Source organism: Onychostoma macrolepis, chromosome 07, assembly GCF_012432095.1.
Source record: "Onychostoma macrolepis isolate SWU-2019 chromosome 07, ASM1243209v1, whole genome shotgun sequence".
NCBI classification, from domain to species: Eukaryota; Metazoa; Chordata; class Actinopteri; order Cypriniformes; family Cyprinidae; genus Onychostoma; species Onychostoma macrolepis.
The window spans coordinates 858,157-879,290 of record NC_081161.1 but is presented as its reverse complement, the minus strand read 5'-3'; the positions used below and the strand labels follow the sequence as shown (position 1 = coordinate 879,290).

At 38.4% G+C, this 21,134-nt stretch overlaps 1 protein-coding gene across 42 annotated transcripts in view; it reads right to left on the bottom strand.

Annotated features, from left to right (window-relative positions):
• The window catches only part of LOC131543457 (receptor-type tyrosine-protein phosphatase delta), a 336,697-nt gene that overhangs the window by 73,555 nt on the left and 242,008 nt on the right, over positions 1-21,134 (bottom strand). For all 42 annotated transcript variants that reach the window (XM_058780793.1, XM_058780808.1, XM_058780795.1 and 39 more), the window contains one exon: positions 17,323-17,464. In XM_058780793.1, coding sequence (XP_058636776.1) covers positions 17,323-17,464 — 142 coding nt within the window. The remainder of the gene's footprint in view (positions 1-17,322; positions 17,465-21,134) is intronic.

Sequence of the window (21,134 nt, the reverse complement as noted above, 5' to 3'; positions counted from 1 at the left end):
GCAAGATGAATTTTGGAGTTACGAAGGCAAAAAGCAGTGATACGAGAGAGGGAATTAAAACATTAAATTAAAAGTTAGAAGCGCATGAGATCATTTTTCTCACAATCGCATTTACCGTCTTTAAAATCAAGGGCAAAACGGATCCCAAGCGCTCACCTGAACTCTCATTATACACTGGAGTACAGTATATCTCCCTTCCTCACGTCACCTGACGCAGAATAATGGTGCAGTCGCCCCGTGAAGAGAGTCGCCAGCCGCCGCGGGGCGAAAGAAAACCCCCGGTGACCATTTACACACATTAATGACGCTCAGGTCATCGAGCAACCGATGGATGTACTGCCTAATACGCTGCTGATGGGGAAATGGCACCATGTGACTTCAGAAAGTGTTAGACTGCACTTCATCTCATGCATTCATACATAGTTAACTCTTTAAAATAAATGCCTCAGGTGGGACATTGCGCTAATGCATTATTAATTGTCTTAAGTGCCTCAGTGTGTTATTTTAGTACTATTTATATGTTATTACAGTATAATATAATATAATATACTAGTATTAATTTTAGTTTAAATTTTAGTAATCTACTTATGTGCTTTTGTCATTTCTGTTTAGCTTTCATTTATTTTCTATTTCAATTTTGGTTTTAGTAATTTTATTACTTTAACCTAAACTTTATTGCAGGTAGGTAGGTATTTATGTATGTATGTATGTATGTATGTACAGTATGTATGTGTCAGTCCTCTGTTGTGTGTTTTCCGCCCTCATGTTTCTATATTCGGTCATGTTCCTGTCCTTGTTCAGTGTGATTGTTAGTTTATTCAGTTCAGGTGTGTGTAATTATCTTGTGCATTTAGTTCCTGCCTGTTGAGTTCCTTTTGGTCTGGTCTACTCGTTACTCCCAGTGTTCATGTGTGTCTGCCCTGTGCTGTCTTGCCTTGCCTTTGTTGGATTTAATTAAAGACTGTTATTTTGAGTTATTCTCGTCTCCTTGTTCCTCCCTGCTGTGTGCACCATGACAGAAGACCAGACCTAATCGAAAGTAAGCTGCGCCCCCTTTTCACCATTTTGTTTTTCATTTTTGAAAGTCTTTTATTTTGTTCCTGTTTGTGTTTCCAGCATGGAAGTCGCTGCTCGTCTTCCCGCTCTAGCCCGCGGATGATGCGTAGGAGTTCGGCAGGATCACCGCGAGTGCCACAAGTCCCCGGCCGCGCATCAGTCAAGTTCACCGGCCACGACGGAGTTAAGCCCGCCGGCCACGGCTCACTCAAGCCTGCCGGTTGATCATCAGTCAAGTCTGTTGGCCGATCATCTGTCCAGCCTGCCGGCTGTGGCTATCCCAAGCCCGCCGGCCGCTCATCAGTAAAGTTCACCGGCCACTCCATAGTCAAGTTCGCGGGTCGCCGCTCACTGACACCTGCAGGCTGTGGCTCCCTCAAGCTAGCCGACCGTCCCGTGGATCCAGTCCCCCAGTTTCTGCCAGGAGTGCCATGCCATGTCCCCTCGAGGCATGGTTTTAAGTCTTGTTGTGTCCTCAGGAACAGTTTTAATTTATCTTGTCTTGTTGGTCATGTCCATGGAGACTCGTCAGGGGCAGGTGGCTCCTCTAGTGATAGCCGCGGAGGCCATTCTCAAGCCTGCCTCTCCTGTCGCTGAAATGGAAGTGATTCCTGAGTTAACCCTGTGAGGACCCCTGACTCCACGTTCAGCCCGAGGAGGGCTGTGGATCTTCCATCATGCCCGGTAAAGGACCTCAGATTCCGAGCCTAGCCCAGTGTGGGCACTTGTTCCTGTGGATAGTCCTGTTCCTGTGTTTAGCACACGGAGGGCTTCCTGTTCCTGTGTGTTTAGGCTCGGAGGGCTCCTGATACCCTGTAGCTGCCCCATGTAATTTTTTTTGGGGGGGTAGAAGGGTTCCGGCTGTAGGGTCGAGGGGACCCTAACCCTAACCCGAAAAAATGAAAAAAAACATGCACCACCATGGCCCCCTGTGCTCCCTGCACCGCCATGGCCTCCTGAGATCCCTGATCTGCCATGGTGCCCCGAACTGTCTGTTCCAGAGCGCCCCCAATCTTTATTTAAATAACAATATTTTGAATTGGCTTTCATTTTTCTATTTTCATTTTTCATTTTAATTTAAAGTAATCTTGTTATGCAGTTTTGACTTTTTTTTTTTAATATACAGTATATATAGCTTTATTTATGTATTTTTTAATTTCAGTTTTAGTAATTTTAATACTTCAACTTATTTTATTACTTTTTATTATAATTGTATTATTTTATTTCTTTTTATTATAATTGTATTATTTTATTTCTTTTTATTATAATTGTATTATTTTATTTCAGTTAGCTGCCAAGGCAACGTATATAGCTTTCATTTATTAATTTATCTTTATTTCAATTTTAGTAATTGTAGTACTTCAATTTAAACGTCTTTTACTTCAGTTAGTGACCATCGTAATATGTCACATTTTCATCATTTTATTTATATTTATGTGATTCATAGTTTATATTGTCAGATTTCTTTTTAATTTTAGTAATCTTATGTGCTTGTGTATTTATTTATTTATTTAGATTTCTGTTTTAATCATTGTAGTACTTCAACTTAAGTTTGTTTTACTTCAGTTTGGCTTCTTAATTTACGTTTTTCATCAAATATTTAGATTTTATTTAGAAAAAAGTGATTTCTAACAGTTTTACTTAACAGTAAGCACTTTCCAGGCCCACTGTACATTTCCATTTCATTACTGTAGCTGTCCTTTCCAAAACGGCGGCACTTCTCTCTCGTTAGCCACCAACGCTCCCTAACGTAGCGGTCTAATCGCAGAGGAGGACGCACTAATTAAATACAGCTAATTGAGTCTCTGTGGACCGGGCTAACGCTCCGACGTGATTAGTTACTGTTTACCCACTGAAGTTAGCAGGGTTTGTTTAACTGACAATGAGCGAAGCCAGAGGAGGCCGATTCGCTGCAGCTGGAAATTAAAAGGCCGCGCAGCGTAATTGATTCTTTCGCTTATCTGTGAGAAACGCTGTGAGCGAGATACCAGGCATTCTTCTGCCGGCCGCGGCGTTATTCACCGAGCTCAAAAACACACAGAGCCATGGCCAGTTAATGGCTTTGGGTTGGGAATCGATCAGCGTCACAGAGCGACTGATGCACGTATTAGATGCAGCTTTGCCTCGCTCTCATTCCTTTAGTGTCGTCGGCAGATGTTTTTGCCTGGATGAGGTTATTCGCTGTGGAAAATCCCCTTGGGCCATAATAAGATATATTTGTTGGACGTTTTGAGCGAGTGAAATCTCCTTAGAGCCACTGTCACAGGTCAGCTGGTGTAAAGACGCATTGTGCTGCGGTCATCCCTCCCGCCGCAAAAGTGCAGATTACCAACAGAGACAAATAGCAGGAAACCCTTCAAGTATGACTGCCATCCCAGCCATATTTTCCGCTTCCTTTGGCGCTTTTGTGCCGAGCGGCGGGCCAAAGCGGGTTAGGGTGGGCTTGTGTTTGCTTCACTTCGCTCAAGATAAGTTTGTGCTGGTGTTTTCAGCCACAAAAGGGCAGAGGAGCGTTTTCTCTGCTGGACTGTGACGGCAGTCAATGTTGCTGGATTCGTCCTGGATTGCGGCTGAACCCCAGAGACACACTTACGCCGTATTGATCCGGGATTTGAGAGACAGAAGGTCCGTCAGAAGGAAACTCTACCGCTGTTCTTCTGTTTCTGATGTGTCTGTGTGTGTGTAATTAGTCCCCCATGTTAATTAATACAGAGAGTGTTTTGTTCTTTGGAACAGTGAGTCACAACCATGACAAAAGGGCCAAATTGAGCACAGAGCTGGGAATCAAAAACCACTCCATTTTCAAGAATAAAGGAACAATATTTGTTTAAATTAGGCAGTAATACACTAAATATACTTTCTAGGATATCTATCTGTACTGTTTAGTGCAAAATACCTTCTTTATTCACTACTGCTCAGACAATTCACACTCAGTACACATAACATGTTATAATCTATTATTGCACGCACTTGCACTATATATATATATATATATATATAAATAAATTCACATTTGATTGCATGTATCGATGCATATGAAAAAAAATAAATCTTGCTTTAAAAAAAAAGCTTAAAAGCTGATAAAATGCATTTAAATTCAAGTATTAGAACTATTAAAAAAATAATAATAAATTGAAACTAAGTAATATTAAATGACAAAAGTACATAAATTATTGTGAATTCTTATGATCTTCCTCGAAGCTGCTGAAGAGCCGGGCCGACGCTCGATTATAGTTCAGTGCACATTATAGAGAAACTTTTTATCTTGTATTCAACACAGCGAGAGAACAGAAGAGACGAGACGTTTGATAGCTGTCAGAAATAAAGCTCTTAAAACTCAAGTCTGTAGATTGCGTGTGCGTTTGCATTTCCACCCCCTCCCCGGCTCTCCGCTCTCATTTACGCCCCCTGATGTATTTGCTTGTTTTCTTTGGCATGGTTCAGCATGGCCTGTTAATTACGCTTTTGTTCCGTCTCGAACAGAATCACTCCAGCGAATGTAAGAGCTCTCCATTAACGCTTCCTCTGACGCGGCTGAGTTCGGCTCCTCTCCATTTGCTGTTATTTTCCTCTTCTTCATGTGACACTTGTTCTGTGATAATAAAGGTTATCTTTTACATTTGGCCGTGTGGTAAATGACAGGCGGCTAATCCGGCCACCGGCGCGTTTATCAGTGCATTCCAGCTGCCGTATAATCTTGTGAGCGCTTTCGCTGAGATGGAAGGAAAAAGCTGCAGTGTTTCCATCAATCATGTCTCTCGTAAGTCAGAAATTTGACCTGTACAGGAACGCCAACCTCCGGCGATGAGAGCGCTGCTCGCAGGAAACCAGAGCAGATGTTCACCTGTGTCTCTGTCTGAACATGAAGAACGCCGCTGCACGTTTGCCTAGACCTTTCAGGATCTCCATATGAAAAAAAAAAAGATGTCAGATTAATGCCGAAAGCTCTCAATTCATATCTGGCATTCCCACATCCTTATGACGGCCATATTAAGAGAGCAGTTTACTCAAGAACTAAAATTTTCATCATTTACTCTAACTCATGTTGTTCCAAACACATAAGACTTATATTTTCTCATCATTTTTTGTCCATCCATTGAAACTATATTTGATCAACAAAAAATATATGGTAAACAATCAAAATATGAAAGTCTTCTGAAAAGTATTTTTATGAAAAACAGAAATACCCTAGGCTTTTATTCACATATAAACATTGATTATACAGTTTTTGTTTATCGTGTTTGATGATATTTCTGTTGCAAAGTTGAACAAAATTCCTATAGGTTTCTAAACAATGAAGTACCTCAGGGTTCAGTGTATGGCCCTCTCCTATTCTCAATATACACAACAACTTAAGTATATTCTTTTAAAGTATATTATTCTGTAATAAGTATTCCTTTTAAAGGCATGCTAAAGTGTACTTTATTTATCTATAGAAATGTCTACCACGTTTTAAATATAAACTGGCTACTCCTCCTAATTAGAAATTGAAACAAATGGTGACCTGACATGGTACATAATGTTGTCTGGGTATTTTAATAAACAAACAAACAAACAAACAAATGAATCAATAAATAATTATGGACACAACCTCTAACACAAACAGCTGTTTTTACAGAACAGACCTGAGAGCAGTTACGAACCGCTGTGGTAAACCATTCATCTATGGAATTCTCTCCACTTTTAGTTATGATATGAAACATGAACGTCCACGTGTTTTTATCATTGAGCGCATTCCTAAAGTGTCAGTCCTCCACAGATTCTCTTGGCTGTCAATAAAGTAGATGTGTCTGCGGAAATGCTCCTCATGGACTCTCTGATTGTGTGGAAGCCCTTGAGTGTAAACGCTTATTGAACGTCTGGACCGCCGAACTGATAAAGTCTATCGATTGCTCACTCATCAGCTCTGAATGACGGCAGAGAGAGACCCATGCGCTTTGAAAACACATGCACTAAACCAGCATCATTAACCCTATAAAGATACTGTATCATATTTTATACACAAAAATACCTTTCAATTAAAACGTTGCTGTTGCACGCAAACTGCTAAATGCCTTCTGTCTAGAGGTCGACTGATAGTGGATTTTACCGATACCGATAGCTAGGTTGGACCACACTGGCCGATACCGATTAATCAACCGATAGTTTTCAAAATGGATAGTGAAAGAAAGCTAGTGCTTTACTATTAAAAAAAAAAAAAACAGTAACCGTATTGAACCATACTTTGTAAATGAATAAAAATATTAATATTATTTACAATATTGATCATTAAATTTATTTCATAGTTTGCTAATGTTAAAAGAAAAAAAACTTTAAAATTTAAAAATGTAGCCTATTAGTAGCTAATAGTGAATGTTGAAATGAACACACTCTAACAAGGAACAATACTTCTACAGTTTCCATTAATGCTACGAATGGACTCTTATTGTTAAGTATTACCATTTAATTTCAACAGTCATGCTTAAAGATGGCCATTTTTAAATATTTACACAAGGCCATAGCATTAAAATTACATACATATGGATATTGTATGTGTACCCACACACTTTATTTGCTTCTATTTTTTTAACACTTTAATTATCTAATCAAAAAAAAAAAGTTAGTCACACACCGGGCAAAAGCGCAGCACTGCGTCTAGGAGAACTCAGAGGTATCACACACGCACACCAATGCGAGTCTGGAGTTTCCCGCTCTGTGCAGCGCGCAGTGTCACGTGTCAAAATAAACAACACGTGCTGTCAGTGATTTCCGCCTCTAGAGGCCGCTCTCGTACTGTATAATGCCAGCGGCCCTTTCTCAGCCACTCCAGCAACGGTTGCAAATCGGAAAACTATCGGCATGGATTTTTGCTGATAACCGATAGTTGCGGCAATCAACTATCGGTGCCGATTAATCGGTCAACCTCTACTTTTGTCATTCTCTCTTTTAGTATAATTATACAAATGTCCACTTCAGCTGGCACTGTCTTTTTGCAATCAAATCTTGGCTAATTTTGATCAAGTACACGTCAAAATAACTTTAGTAATATTTCCAGATGAACACTTACTGGACTCAAGCAGCTCCGCTTTACTTGATTCTCCATCAATCATTTTTAGAAAAATCAGTACGTCTCAAATCTGAACATCAGGATCTTTTGAGGAACGTTTGTTTCCAGAAGCTATACTTTCACTGTTCCTCAGCGGAGGAATGATCTTCCCAAGGCTCCAAAACATCTTACATCTTCTGAGGAGTGTTTATTTCTTCATCTCTCAATCAGCATTGGACAGCATTGCATTATGTCTGGATCATTTAAATCTCATCTTACTAAGACATATTATTGGAGAAATAGAGTGAACACTGATATTTAGATCATTTTATGTCAGTATCTGCTATACTGTTGTAAAGATCTTATTTATTTACATTACAAGCAGCAGAATTTCAGCATAGAAATATCAGCATCTGCACCAAATTGCATATTTTTGTTCAGTCTGAGTCTCTGAATAAAACTGAGCTGTTTTTGCTCTGTATTCTCACTATATCAGACTAAAAGGTTCCAGACTCTTCTTTATGCGTCAAGCTGTAGAGGGTTAACGCGAGCATTCAGCACTGATTCCCATGAGAGAGTGAATTCCTGACGTCTCTGTCTTGGAATCTCAGGCCGTGTTTCAGATCTCTGGCTCGCTGCATTCCTGAGATGAATGAGACAACCTTTGACCTGCAGCAGGATCAGAATGCACACTTGCCGCAACAGCTGTAGCTGATCTGCTCCTGAAATACCACACATGTGCTTCCCCTCTGATGAAACACTGAATCAATGTTCCTCGCTAGAAACACAGCTCTACTCAGAGCAGAGCATCATACTGAGAGAAGAGGAAGTGTTTTAACATCCCATAAATGACACGCTTTAGCTTCAAAGAAACAAACCCACTGTGTTTCTGCACCTGTGCCCTGTGGCGTCACATCCAGAGGAATTGTGGGTAATAAATGGCAGGAAGCCGGGCAGTTTGGCTCCACCCACTCAAGAGTGAGGTCTGGATGGTCCGCCCCCTTGTGCCGGCTGAGAGGTTGACGCGTGTGTGTCAGGAGTGTGACACACGTCTGTAAGTGTGTGTGGGTGTGCGTGTGGAGGAGGACGAGCAACACTTTCATTCGGCGCCGGGTGTGTGTGTGAGAATCTGGGAATTGTAACATTGCCAGGCCTGGAATATTCTATATTTGAATATATATCCATTTTTTTTTTCGATTTTCCTTTTTAATGGTTAAATACATTTTTATTAATCAAAAAGCATGTTTAATTAATTAAAACATGTTTTAGCATGTCTAATTATTTGAAAGCATAAAAACAAGTTTAATTTATTCTTATAATAGCCTTATGGTTTTTTCCCCTCAGAAATTCTGTGTTGTGTATTTAAATTTTTAAGTCATAAAACAGTCATTTAATTTATCTTTTAATTAATGAAAATTATTATTATTATTATTATTATTATTATTTTTTAAATAAAGGGGATTTAATATTACAATTAAACCCCCCACTAATATAATGGCAGGGGGAACACTGATAAATGTGTGTGTGTGTCATTATTTTAATTTATTTTAATTTTATTTTGTAATATTTGTTCATATTTAGCTTTATTTTTATATTAGTTTTAGTAATTTTAGTCCTTCAAATGATTTATTTTGTTTTTTGTTTGTTTGTTTGTTTACATTATTCCTGTAATATTTATATTTTATGAAATTATTTTTACTAAAAATAACATTTTTAGAAAGCCATATCCTACTTTAGTGTTTTATACGGTGGCTTTATCTTTATTAAAACAGCCAATAGCAGACCGTTGATAGTTTCTGAGAACACACGTTATAATGTATGTGAATATATGTCAGTATTTCAGACATATAACGCAGAGCGAACAATCTGCCATCCTGCAGGAGGAGGATCAGTCCTGCGTAATCTGCTCTCTGTTTCACACAATTCCTTTCTTTCTCCAGAAGAGGCTTTCCCAGTAATTCTCCATGAACACAAAGTTAATTTGTGGGAACGGGTGAGGACTGAAGCGGGTTTTAAACGCGGACGCGTCGAGGTCACCGGCGCTCTGAAATCGCGTCCGGCTCCTCATTACGGCTGACAGCGCGGGAGATTCCCCGAGCGAACACCAGACAAAAGACAACAAAAGCACGTCTTTCTCTGCGTCCTCTGGCTGCAGACAGACGTCGCTCGCGCTTTCATTTCCTCTGAGCTTTTATAATTAATTTCGTTTAAGGGCTGCAGATCGTTGGATGTTCTGCTGACTAAACCCGTTTGTCATTTGTGGGTTTATTTTGCGAAACCTCCTTCACACCCCAGCGGCTCCCCATCGCTCATTAAATCACACTCAGTGTGTGTGTGTGTGTGTGTGCGGCTGCACTTACACAACTCATTGTTAAACACAGGTAACAGGTGACATGTTTTAGATTAAATGAGCTCTTTGTCACAGTTATCCATCTAACTCACCCCACGGGCTCAGGTTTGTCTGGTTAACGTGATCCCATTAGCCTCCACTGGTAGACACTCTTAACTACAACTAGGCCAAAAAAAAAACATCTACATTTTTCGGAACTTCTGAACGATTCAAGATGTTTATTTCAATTTTTTAACATTTAGCTAAAAATGTAACTACAACAAGTAACATTCTCTTTATGATCCATCTGGTTAAAGAAAGTTCTGTTCTGAGTGCAGCACACATGAACGTCAAACTAATGACTTTGCAGAATCATACAAACATCAACTATCAGACATACAACAGTAGTTTCTGCTGTTCCATAGTTTTTCAATGTAAACTTGCATCTGACGAACATGTTTGCATGAAACGCCGCTCTAGTTAAAAGAAGCTCAACTGGAATCTCGTAACCTTGTGTTTTTCCTATTCCACTGTTGCAGCTTGTGTTTTTTTTTTTTTTTATCTGTGTGAACAGCCGCTCAGGACTAGTGATATGTTCAATGTTCTTGAGCTTCTTCACAGAGCGCGTCACACTCAAGCGCTTCATCGGCTATGCCATCATTCACTCACATTAACTGTTAGCACTGGCGGATCGTCACCATGTCTAATCATAACATTTCCTAATATATATATATTTTTAAATCCAAAACAGTGATTTAAAAATATATATATATATATATAAATAAATAGAAAAAGTAAATAATAAATTAATAATAATAATAATAATAATAATAATAATAATAATAAAATCGTGGCAAAACATGCCATTGCAATTTATCGATAAAACTAAAATCTCGCCCAGCCCTAACTACAACATTATGCAGTCTTTTCTCCACTGACGCCATGCATTCTGGGTACTTTGCATGTGCATGTTTTCCTGTGACGTCTTCCACGTTGCTACAGGCGCTCTTCATGGTGTGCCGCCCCGTGACACTGCATTCGGCCGTAATTACACAGCGGAGTGTGGAGCTTCTCCTCTCGAGAGTGTCATTAGTTGAATTAAGGGCGACCCGGAGGAGGCCGATTCATCTAGCAGAAAATGACTCCAATATGCAGAGCATCAAAGCCGTCAGATAAGAGCCCTTCACTCCCGCAAACTCCCCCGCAAAGCCATTAGCACCTCCTCAACGCCAGCCAGCACTCAACAAAACCAGCACAACACAAACACATCCGCAGTTCCAGTCCCAAACTTCCCCCGACAGAGCAAACGGACATCTTTGAAAAAACACAACAAATAGAATCTTCCAATCATTTTTAATTTTTTCGTATTATTTTAAGATTTATTTTTGACCTTTTGCATTTATTTTGATAAAGTATTAACAAGAAGAGTAAGAGGGGGATTGGGAAAAGGTCCACAAGCTGGGATTCAAACTCGGGACACCCATAATGCAACGGCACTGAATATGATTTTTTTTTTTTTTGGAACATTTTACACACAAATCTGTTATATTCGTGCTTCATCTTGATTATTATAAATTATAATGCCCGCTAGGGCAGTGATTCCCAACCCTTTTCCTGCTGCACAATTAATCAAAATAAAACCCAAATCAATAGGCCTAAAACCGATATGTCTGAGCACGATAAGCAAATCAGAAAGGCTGATTTAATTAAATAAATATATGCACTGTGTGAACAGAGTGAAAACACAGAATTGTTGTGATGAGAAGTGCTTATAAATCACTTGTATAGTGCTATATATATATATATATATATATATATATATATATAGTCTCTACTAATCTGCTAAATCTGGTGTGTGGTGTTGATGTTTCTCCAAGAACATTGTTTGAAAGCACTACTGTAAGGAATTAGACGTTCTTTGCCATGTGGTGACAGACTGTCCCTGACTTCACAGCGTTATAGTATGGTGTCACCTAGATGCCTGTTCAGAGCAGTATGTCCATCTTGCCACATCTTTAATGGTCAGAATATTTAAGAGCAGAAAACCTAAAGAAGGAAATCAGAACTAATTCTAAACGATTGGAAAACTCTAGAGCAAATTCACCCACAACAAGCAACAGTTCAGGCTTCCCTGAGAAGAAATGGAATGGGGAAAGTACCACAGCCATCCGTAGGGATCGATATCCACATCCACTCAGACCAACACGCGATCTATCAGTGTTTACGGCTCTCCGCGGAGTCCTGTGCTTCTACACCCATCCGTCTCAGCGGATGCTGCGCTCCAAACTCATACTGTACAATTACCCATCTCCTCCTCTCCATTAATTACACATGAGGATAGATCAATAACGTCTAACGGCTCCGTCTTTAATTATGAGAATAAATAACTCGTCATTATCTGTTGTTCCATTTCTGTGATTAATAGCATCGGCGCTAATTTGAAGCGGAAGGAGGGGGTCGCGCAGAGAAACTTTGCTCCAACAAAGCCGCGCCGACTTTATGTGCTGTCTCAGGTCCTTTCTACATTTCTATTTTCCAGCTCAAAGAAAGGTTCACCTGGGTTGCGAGATAAGTCAGCATGTTTCAGCGGTGAAAGGCCCTTCCGAAACGTCTGAAAGCGCCGGCGGGCCACTCGGGTCTCGGCTCCTGCGAGGCGGAAGGGTAAACCAAAGCACATTGTGCTCCGCTAGCTTTTCTCGGGCCCTTTCACCCTCGACGCAACTGTCAGAACACCAAACAACAGGCACAGCATTTTCCACGGCCATTCCTCTGCGAACGCACCTCGCTCAAAGACGGCGCGGGCGCTGAGGCAGCGATTCGTCTGGACGGCCGTCAATGCCTTTGTTTTTCTGTCAGGATTTTAAATTGCACCTCGACGGATTTCCTGTACGACTGTGTGCCGAAGATTACGCCTTCGTTCAAAGCGAAAGTCGAGGGACGGTCAGATTGGAGTCGATTGATGCACTCTCGAGCGCGTTCAGAAGAAAGGTGCCGGCGCTCCGGCTCTGGCACGGATATTTCCGGATTACCATAAAACAGGCTTTGTCTAGACACCTCAACTGCAGGCAGAGAATGGAGCGCTTTCCGTCGGTGTCATCTGTCATGATCGCGCCGGCTTTTCACTGGATTTGCCAGAGTTCCTCGAGCTCCGCTGTGGGAATCGCTCCTCTTTGGATCGGCACAGACACAGATCCGAATGGAAAGGCAGCTGTTGGACTTTTCCGTGACACAACAGAGCAGAGCGATGCTCATCTGTCCTCGATGCAGAAGATGAGGCTATAAGAGCTCATCAACTAAATGAAGACACAGGAAGTGTTTTTAACATCATAACTTCAACTCAAAACACGCAGAATCCAACTAATGATCAGCACACACTCGCGAATAGAATGCAAAACTGGGAAGAGGTTGATCATCAACCTCAGGAGGAAAAATTAAATATCATATGAGTGGTTTTATTTGCCTTCATCCTCTGCATTCCCCTATTTGTGTGATTTTTTTTTTTTTTTTTTTTTGTCAACAAGTACATTGAAAATATATCTAAATAAACTTATATAACATTTGAAGCTGTTTCTCAAGTGTCTAAATAGTTTGGGGCCAAATTATGTTTTGTTCTTACTGTTCCAACAACTTGCATTTTCCATTAATTAAAATGTACTTATTGTCTTACTATAACTTTCTTTAAAGGGATGATGGTTGAGTTGGAAGGCAACACTTCCATTAGTTACACTGCAAAAAATGCTTTTCTTTCTTAGATCTTTTGTCTTGTTTCCAGCCAAAATATCTAAAAATTCTTAAATCAAGAAGGATTTTCTAGACAAGTAAACATTGTCTTGTTTTCAGCAAAAACAAGTGAAAATTAGGTGAGTTTTTGCTCGAAACAAGCAAAATAATCTGCTAATGGAGTAAGCAAAATAATCTTGTTTTCTGTTTGAAATAAGATTATTTTGCTTAGCCCATTGGCAGATATATGGCAGATATATATATATATATATCATATCTCATTTTAAGTTAACTAGTTACCAAATTAGCTATATTATGTTCCATAAGTAAGTAAATAAGTAGATTCATGTTTTTTTTTTTTTTTGTAATATGGAAAAATCATGCTATAATGAGCACAAAACATGGGACACTGCTAAACTATATTTTTGGTTATTAAAATGAGTTAACTAATACATTTTCTAATGTAATGAATACATATTAATGCAACTGACTGGATCACGATTATGGCATTTTTGCATGATTTAGGATCATTGCTGGACGTATAGATGAGAATGTGGAGACTGGCCAAAATCTTCATTTTAAGGCTGAAAACAGACATTTGATGTTTTCAAAACTAGTTACTCTTTACGCTAATGGCTTCTGAAATATATATGGGCGTTTTCAGCATGGGATGGTGGGGTCGGTGCCTGCGGTGCTGTAGCGTCAGCGCTGATGATATTCTCCGGCTGACTGTGAGAGTGGATGTCAAATGGACATCAGGTCACAGCACATTGAACTAAATGAATTCTGTTAATCTCTCTGATGTTTCTCCATCCCTGGAGCCAAATTCTGACGCTAATGTTCCCCCTCAGGGTCATTTAAAGCCCTTTCAGTTCCAGCATGTCTAGTGGCACTTTACTTCTCCAGAACTCTCTGCTTTATCCAACCAACAACCTGAATCGCAAGCTGTCTTATTTGCTGTGACGCATCTATTTCCACTGGATTGTTAAAGCCATGCATGAGTTTTACAGCATAATAAAAAGTTTCAAAGAACATTTGGACACTATTTACGCATCTAATGCTCCATTGTTGGTGTTTTGTTACCAAAAAAACAAAACACCATAAAAGCAAAAAATACAAGCAGCATAACATTAATCCACATGACTCATGCGCTACATTTCAAGTCCTGTGAAGTCACATGTTGACGTTTGACCCAAAATAAGATCCACATTTAAGTTAAGTTTTTCACTGATTATTCCCCCCTCCACTGAAGTTCTAACATCATATGTGCATCAGGCTGGATGCTTGTGGTTGGATGGCCACGAATGAAAATTTTTTTTAATGGAAAAGGCGTAGCTTGAACATTCTGCCAAACATCTCACACGTGTTTCCAATGGTGAGTAAATGGTGACAGAGCATTCGTTTGTGTTTTTTGAGGTGAACCATTCCGTTAAATTCGTTTCTCTGAAAAGTGCTTGCGCAACCGTGGCCACCAGCAACATTCGCGCTTCTCCATCGCATGGATCTTTTGTTTTCTTTGATGCAGAATGCATTGTGCCTGTGACCTTGTTGGCAAATACGGGCCTGAAATCCCTGGCCAGTCTGCGAAAGGCCCGAACGCATTGGTCCCGCTTCAGTGGGTGCATTCATGAATAAGACATGACCCATATTCCCACACAACACAAGCACGGCCGATTGAACGCCACGTTTTTAGGGGAAGAAAAGTATGTCGGGGCTTAACCGAGGCAAAGACGCTCTAATGCGAAGCTTGTTTTCGACGTTCGCGCAGTCTGCCGCAGCCTGATATCTTACGGCGGAATATGTATTCGTTTTGTGTCATTATTCATGCTCAAGCGATGCTGCTTGCCCACTGGCTGAATGTGCAGTAATTACTAGAACTCGGCTTCCTTCATTTATATTAATGGATAAATATTTGTTTAGGGCTTCCTGTTTGTAATTATAACATTTACATTTAGACCATCATTCCAGGTGAGGCTCGCAGAGAGAAAAGCAGAGATTCGTACTCATACTGCATTTATAGAGCATATACTGCTCCAGTATGTGAGTTCAAATGAGACACTGCAGACTCTCTGTGTGCAATACTCAATCACGCAACGCTTTGTGCTCAACTTGACCTTCCATTCCAGTGTGACGAACGAGCCGCCAGTCGTTTTTAATCTTCCTTGACTCATTATTGGATTGGAGAGCCCGAGTTAAGACGTTTTACATAAAATTTGATGAAGGTAAAATAATCATATTTATTCCCACCATGGTCACTTCGCATGTAATCTTTACCAAAAATCTCATTTCAAAGTATAAAAGCAATTTCTTTGGTTTTAACGGCTTGGATTGTAATTAATATCAATTTTATCTCCAGGTTGTTGGGTAAAAGTTCAAATAAATGTCAGATAGTTAAACTCTCGCAGACAGGTACTGCACAGGATCTGATTGGACGCACAGCTCTAGTTATAAAAAAAAAAGAAAAAAAAAAAGTTCATCACTGAAGTTCTTTGAAATATGCAACATACATTATTTCATCAAAGTATTTAGTGAAAGACTCATCTTGAACTAATCAAACTATTTTAGTAAAATTATTTAATTAAGTAGGTTTCACACTGGCATTTGCTTTAAATGCATATTATTCCTGACAGATAGAAGAATATATTCAGTAACATTAATCATTGTTGTTATTGTTAGGTAAAGAAAAAAAAAAGAAAAAAAAAAAGGTAATTGACACAAAGCTGAATAAAATAAAAATGTCACAAAAAATGGCAAATTTAAATTAAAAATTACAAATGTTTCCTTGGTAACTAGCTGAAATAAGCTGATGTATTTTAATTGCTAAAGCTATTAATTAATTAAATTAAAACTATATGCAAAACTATTAATAATAATAATAATAATAAATTAAATTAATTAAACTTACATACTTAATATTAAGCACATAAATTAAAAAAACAAATTAAATATGAAAAAATACAATGAAAATAATTGCTAATTCAACATAAATACTATAAATAATACTAAAATAATGTTACATTCAATAAATATAATATAATACTTAATAAATGTTATAAATAATATTAAATTAACAATAATATATTAATAGTTCTGAAAACACTGATATTATGACACAATCTGGGTCAATATCATTGTCTTAATATAAAGGGGGCCTACTGTACATCTTTAATATGGTAACATATTGAATATTGTAATGAACATGTACGACTGAGGCGTATGTTTCATAGACCCACAGATGGCAGGGAGATCTGTGAGTTATGAAGGACATGTTCTGCTGTATGTCCCGTAACATCGCCCTCGGTCTCCCCTGCTGTTCACATCATATCTGTACAGACAGCAGTATATACTGCAGTGTGCACTGAGCACTGGACCCGTATTCTCAACATATCCAGAGAGATTCGCAGACTTCCCCCTGATTGAGTTCTGCTGTGCTGCGGTGTGTGTGTGTGTGTGTGTGTGTGTGCTTTCTAAGCGATGTGCTGCTATTGTGTTGCAGGTTTTATCAGGCCTGAACTGCAAACAGCAATACCTCCAACAACAGATGTGGCTACAAAGGAGCAAGAAGGAGGGAGAAAATAAGAGAAAGCAGAGGGAAAATGTTTTGCCAATAACCATGCTAATGTTTGGAGGTGGAAAGCATATTCTGCTCTTGCATTTCTTCCATTTTAGGTTTGGCAGAATCTTTCTCAGGCCAACCAGAGGGCTGTTTTGTTTAGTAGACGCATTTCATCATTTCATTAAAAGATAAGTCGGGTAAAAGCCTTTTGTTGGGTCCGAATGGTAAAAACTGGCAAAAGAGAGCATTTTCACTCCGGTTTCTCCACGTGGATGCTGACACATCCAACAAGGCCTTACAAGGCCACTTTGTAAGAAATGTTGTAAATGTAGCATAAAATTAGAGTTATATTGATGATGCCGAAGCTAGCGAGCGGGAAAGCCGTCTGCTAATTAGAATATTAATCACCCCCGTTAAAAAGCTCCAAGGTCAGTGAGAGCTGAAGGAGCTTTTCTATTTTCCATGCTCCATCCCTGGGATGCTAAGCTAGAAATAAACCGTCATTTGCTGCACTACTCAAACGACACAAAAACACACAAACACTGAAGAAAGATACAGACAAAGCCAACATACCTGAGAAGGCTGGAAGGCAATGAGAGAGCAAAGGTTAGCGCAGGGTTTTGGTCGTAAACCTACCACGTAAAACAGTGAGTCGTGTGGTGGCGCTCGTCTCCCCAACACTGTTGGAGGCGACGCATTCGTAAATGGCTTCATCGCGCGGCGTCCGCAGCGGCTGGATTCTCAGAACGGAGCCCGATCCATCATCGAACTCTATGACCTACAGGTGCGAGAGACAAGATATGTTACGCGAGTTTTTTTTGCCCACAGTTGACGACGGATAATCATGCTCTCACACACACTTCATCCTGACACAGAGCTCTGGACAGACAACGGACACCGTGGCACGACCTTCATTTACGCAACCTGACGCAACAGTACGAACACAGGACACAGAAACAGTCTGGTTAAGATCTGCGGCCGGGCTGCGATTGGCTCCCTCAGAAACTTGTGTAATTGCTGATATTTTGGAGATCTCTCTTCCTGAAGCCCAGCGAACACTGAGAGATTTGATCGCATGTCGTGTCCTTAACAATTGTTTTTTATGAAAATGTGTACGATATGACACCGCTCTTAGCTGATGGTCACAACTGACTGTCTGTGCAAAACACGTTTATTCAAGTATGTTGTTAGTATGCCTCTTTTAAACACATCAGTTCATAATTTTATCATGTATTAAAAAAAAAAAGTCTATTTTTTGCAAACCATCATAAATCATTAGCATAAATCCTTTGGTAGTGTACATAGGAGTTTATATTAATTCCAACTGCTATACTTGGGGACCAAGTATTATACTTAAATTATACTAGAAGTATAATTTATGTTATATGTATGTATATGTTATATGTACATATAATTATACTTCGAATATGAAAACTATACTTAAAAGTGTATTTTCACAAACTAAAACGTGGGCTAGAAGTACAGAGCTAGTAAATGTAGAGTTCACTTGTAGTATACTGTACTTCACTAAATAAAATAAAACAATGTAACGTAAAACTAGTTGTGTACTCAGAGTTTACTACTGTTAGCTACTCTTAAAATATGCATAAAAGTGTACTTTTATTAAAAAGCGGGCCAATTTAGTCCTAAGTAGTATCGAACATGCACACAACAGACCTTACAAAAAAAGAAGTATACTTCAAGTTCATTTTATTAGCTTAAGTGAAGTTTAAGTATATCTTCCATGTATACTTAACATAGTAAGTAAGGTAGATTCAATGCACTAGCTCTGTACTTGTATGTATTGCAACACATTTCAGAACTAAATTGGCCCACTGTTTAGTTTATAGAAATATACTTTCAAGTGTAATTTGCAAGTAACAGTAAACTTTGGATGCACCACTGGTTTTCTTTGTATTTCAAGTATACTGTGAACTATACAAGTGAAATTGCAGGTATAATGTTAATTATATACTTCTAGAATTTATTCAAGCGCACTTCGAAATATACTAGTTTAATATTTTCCTATGCAGCAAGTATAATTGCATGTTATCTTTAAGTGAGCTTTTCATCATATTTAAAGTTTACTGTTTACTTTTTTCTAGAGTAAGTACACTAGTAGCTTCTTATTTAGGTGATTTTATACTTGAAATAAAGTTCAGTTGAAGTTCAGAAATTGTTTACTCTGATAATGGCTTATAACAGAAGCCTATGTGAATCATGTCTGATACAAAACGCTCACACCTTACAAGAAATATCAGTAAAGCCTGCCAAATGTTTATCTGTTTCTGCGTGGGTTAATAATACTGTGTACAAAAAAGTCAGATTAATTTCCACCATGTATTATTTACTCTAAGATTTTCCACCGCAAACTGACTTATTATAAACTTGCAAAATATATGCTGAAGTTGAGTAAAAGAAACCAGTGTGTGTGAAGGAAACATTCAGAAAAGCTTTATATGCCATTCTACACCAAGTATACTTGGAATACTAAATGATACTTTTAAGTATCATTAAGCATATACCCGTTAAACAGTATAAGCCAAGTATACTTATAAGCAATTTTAAAATTAACTATACTTTAGCATCTCTCTCTCTCTCTCTCTCTATAATAGAGAGAGAGAGAGAGAGAGATACAGTCATGGCCAAAAATAAGAGAGATACAGTCATGGCCAAAAATATTGGAACCCTTGGTAAATATGATCAAAGAAGGCTGTGAAAATTAATCTCCATTGTAAATCCTTGTGTCATTTTTTTTTTTTTTTTTTTTTTTTTTAAATTACAACAATCTAACCTTTCGTTGGATAATAAGAATTTAAAATGGGGGGAAATGTCATTATGAAATAAATGTTTTTCTCAATTATACGTTGGACACAATTATTGGCACCCCTAGAAATTCTTATGAGTAAAATATCTCTGAAGTATATTCACAATTTTGAGCACTCCAGGGTGATTATGAACATGAAATTATCCAGCCATGGCTTCCTGTTTCACAGAAATATAAATAGGAGGGAAAACAAAGCCCAAATTCCCTTAATCATCATCACAATGAGAAAAACCAAAGAATATATTTCTGATGTGCAGCAAAAGATAATTGAGCTTCACAAATTAGCGAAGTGTCTTTAAAGAAAAGAGCTAGAGCAGTGAACATTCCCATTTCCACCATCAGGGCAATAATTAAGAATTTCTAATCAACATAAAATGTTAGGAAACTGCCTGGAAGAGGACATGTGTCTATATCGTCCTAATGCACGGTGAGGAGGAGAGTTTGAGCGGCTAAAGACTCTCCAAGGACCACAGCTGGAGAATTGCAGAATATAGTTGAGTCTCGGGGTCAGAAAACCTTAAAAAAAAATGGTCAAACAGCACCTACATCAGCACATGTTGTTTGAGAGGGTTTCAAGAAAAATTATCCTCGCTCATCCAAAAACAAACTCCAGCATATTCAGTTATCAGACACGACCAGAACTTCAAATGGCACTGGCTTCTATGGTCAGATGAAACTAAAACATGAGCTTTTTAGCAGCAAACACTCGAGATGGGTTCGGTGAACACAGGGATAAAAAGTACCCCATGTGTACAATGAAATATACTGCTGTATTTTTGATGTTGTGGGCCTATATTTCTGCTGGAGGTCCTGGACATCTTGTTTAGACACATGGCATCATGGATTCTATCAAATACCAACAGATAAAAAATCAATAAGTGACTGAACACTTAGAGCTGTTAAACTGGCAAATGGAGGTTTCAAAAACTATTGAATAAAAGTCTGCTGTTAATTGGGGCCAACGTGTATTAGAGAAAAACATTTGTTTCATAATTATATTTCCCCCCATTATAAATTCTGATCATCCAATGAAAAGTTAGATTTTTGAGAATTTTTTAAAAATAAAACATCAAAAGGATTAATAATGCAGATTAATTTTCACAGCCTTCTTTGATCATATTTACCAAGGGTGTGATATTTTTGGCCATGACTCTATTATATTTCTATATTATCTATTATCTATTATATATATATATATATATATATATATATATATATATATATATATATATATATATATATATATATATATATATATATATATATATATATATATATATACTGTATATTCTGTCTTGTAAAGCACCAGGCAGAAATCAGTCACCGTGTATTACTTTCTTCACGTTTTCTACCGCAAAACTGACTTATTATAAACTTGTAAAATATATGTTGAAGTTGAGAAAAAGAAACCAGTGTGTGTGAAGAAAATGCAAAGAAACTAAAGCATTATATGGCAAGTATACTTAGAATAATAACTTATACTTTTAAGTATACTTGAGTATATAATAATTGTAAAATCCAAGTATACTTAAGTGCAATTTTAAAATTAACTATACTTAAGCATATCTCTCTCTATATATATTCTGTCTTGTAATGCACCGGGCAGAAATCAGTCACCACA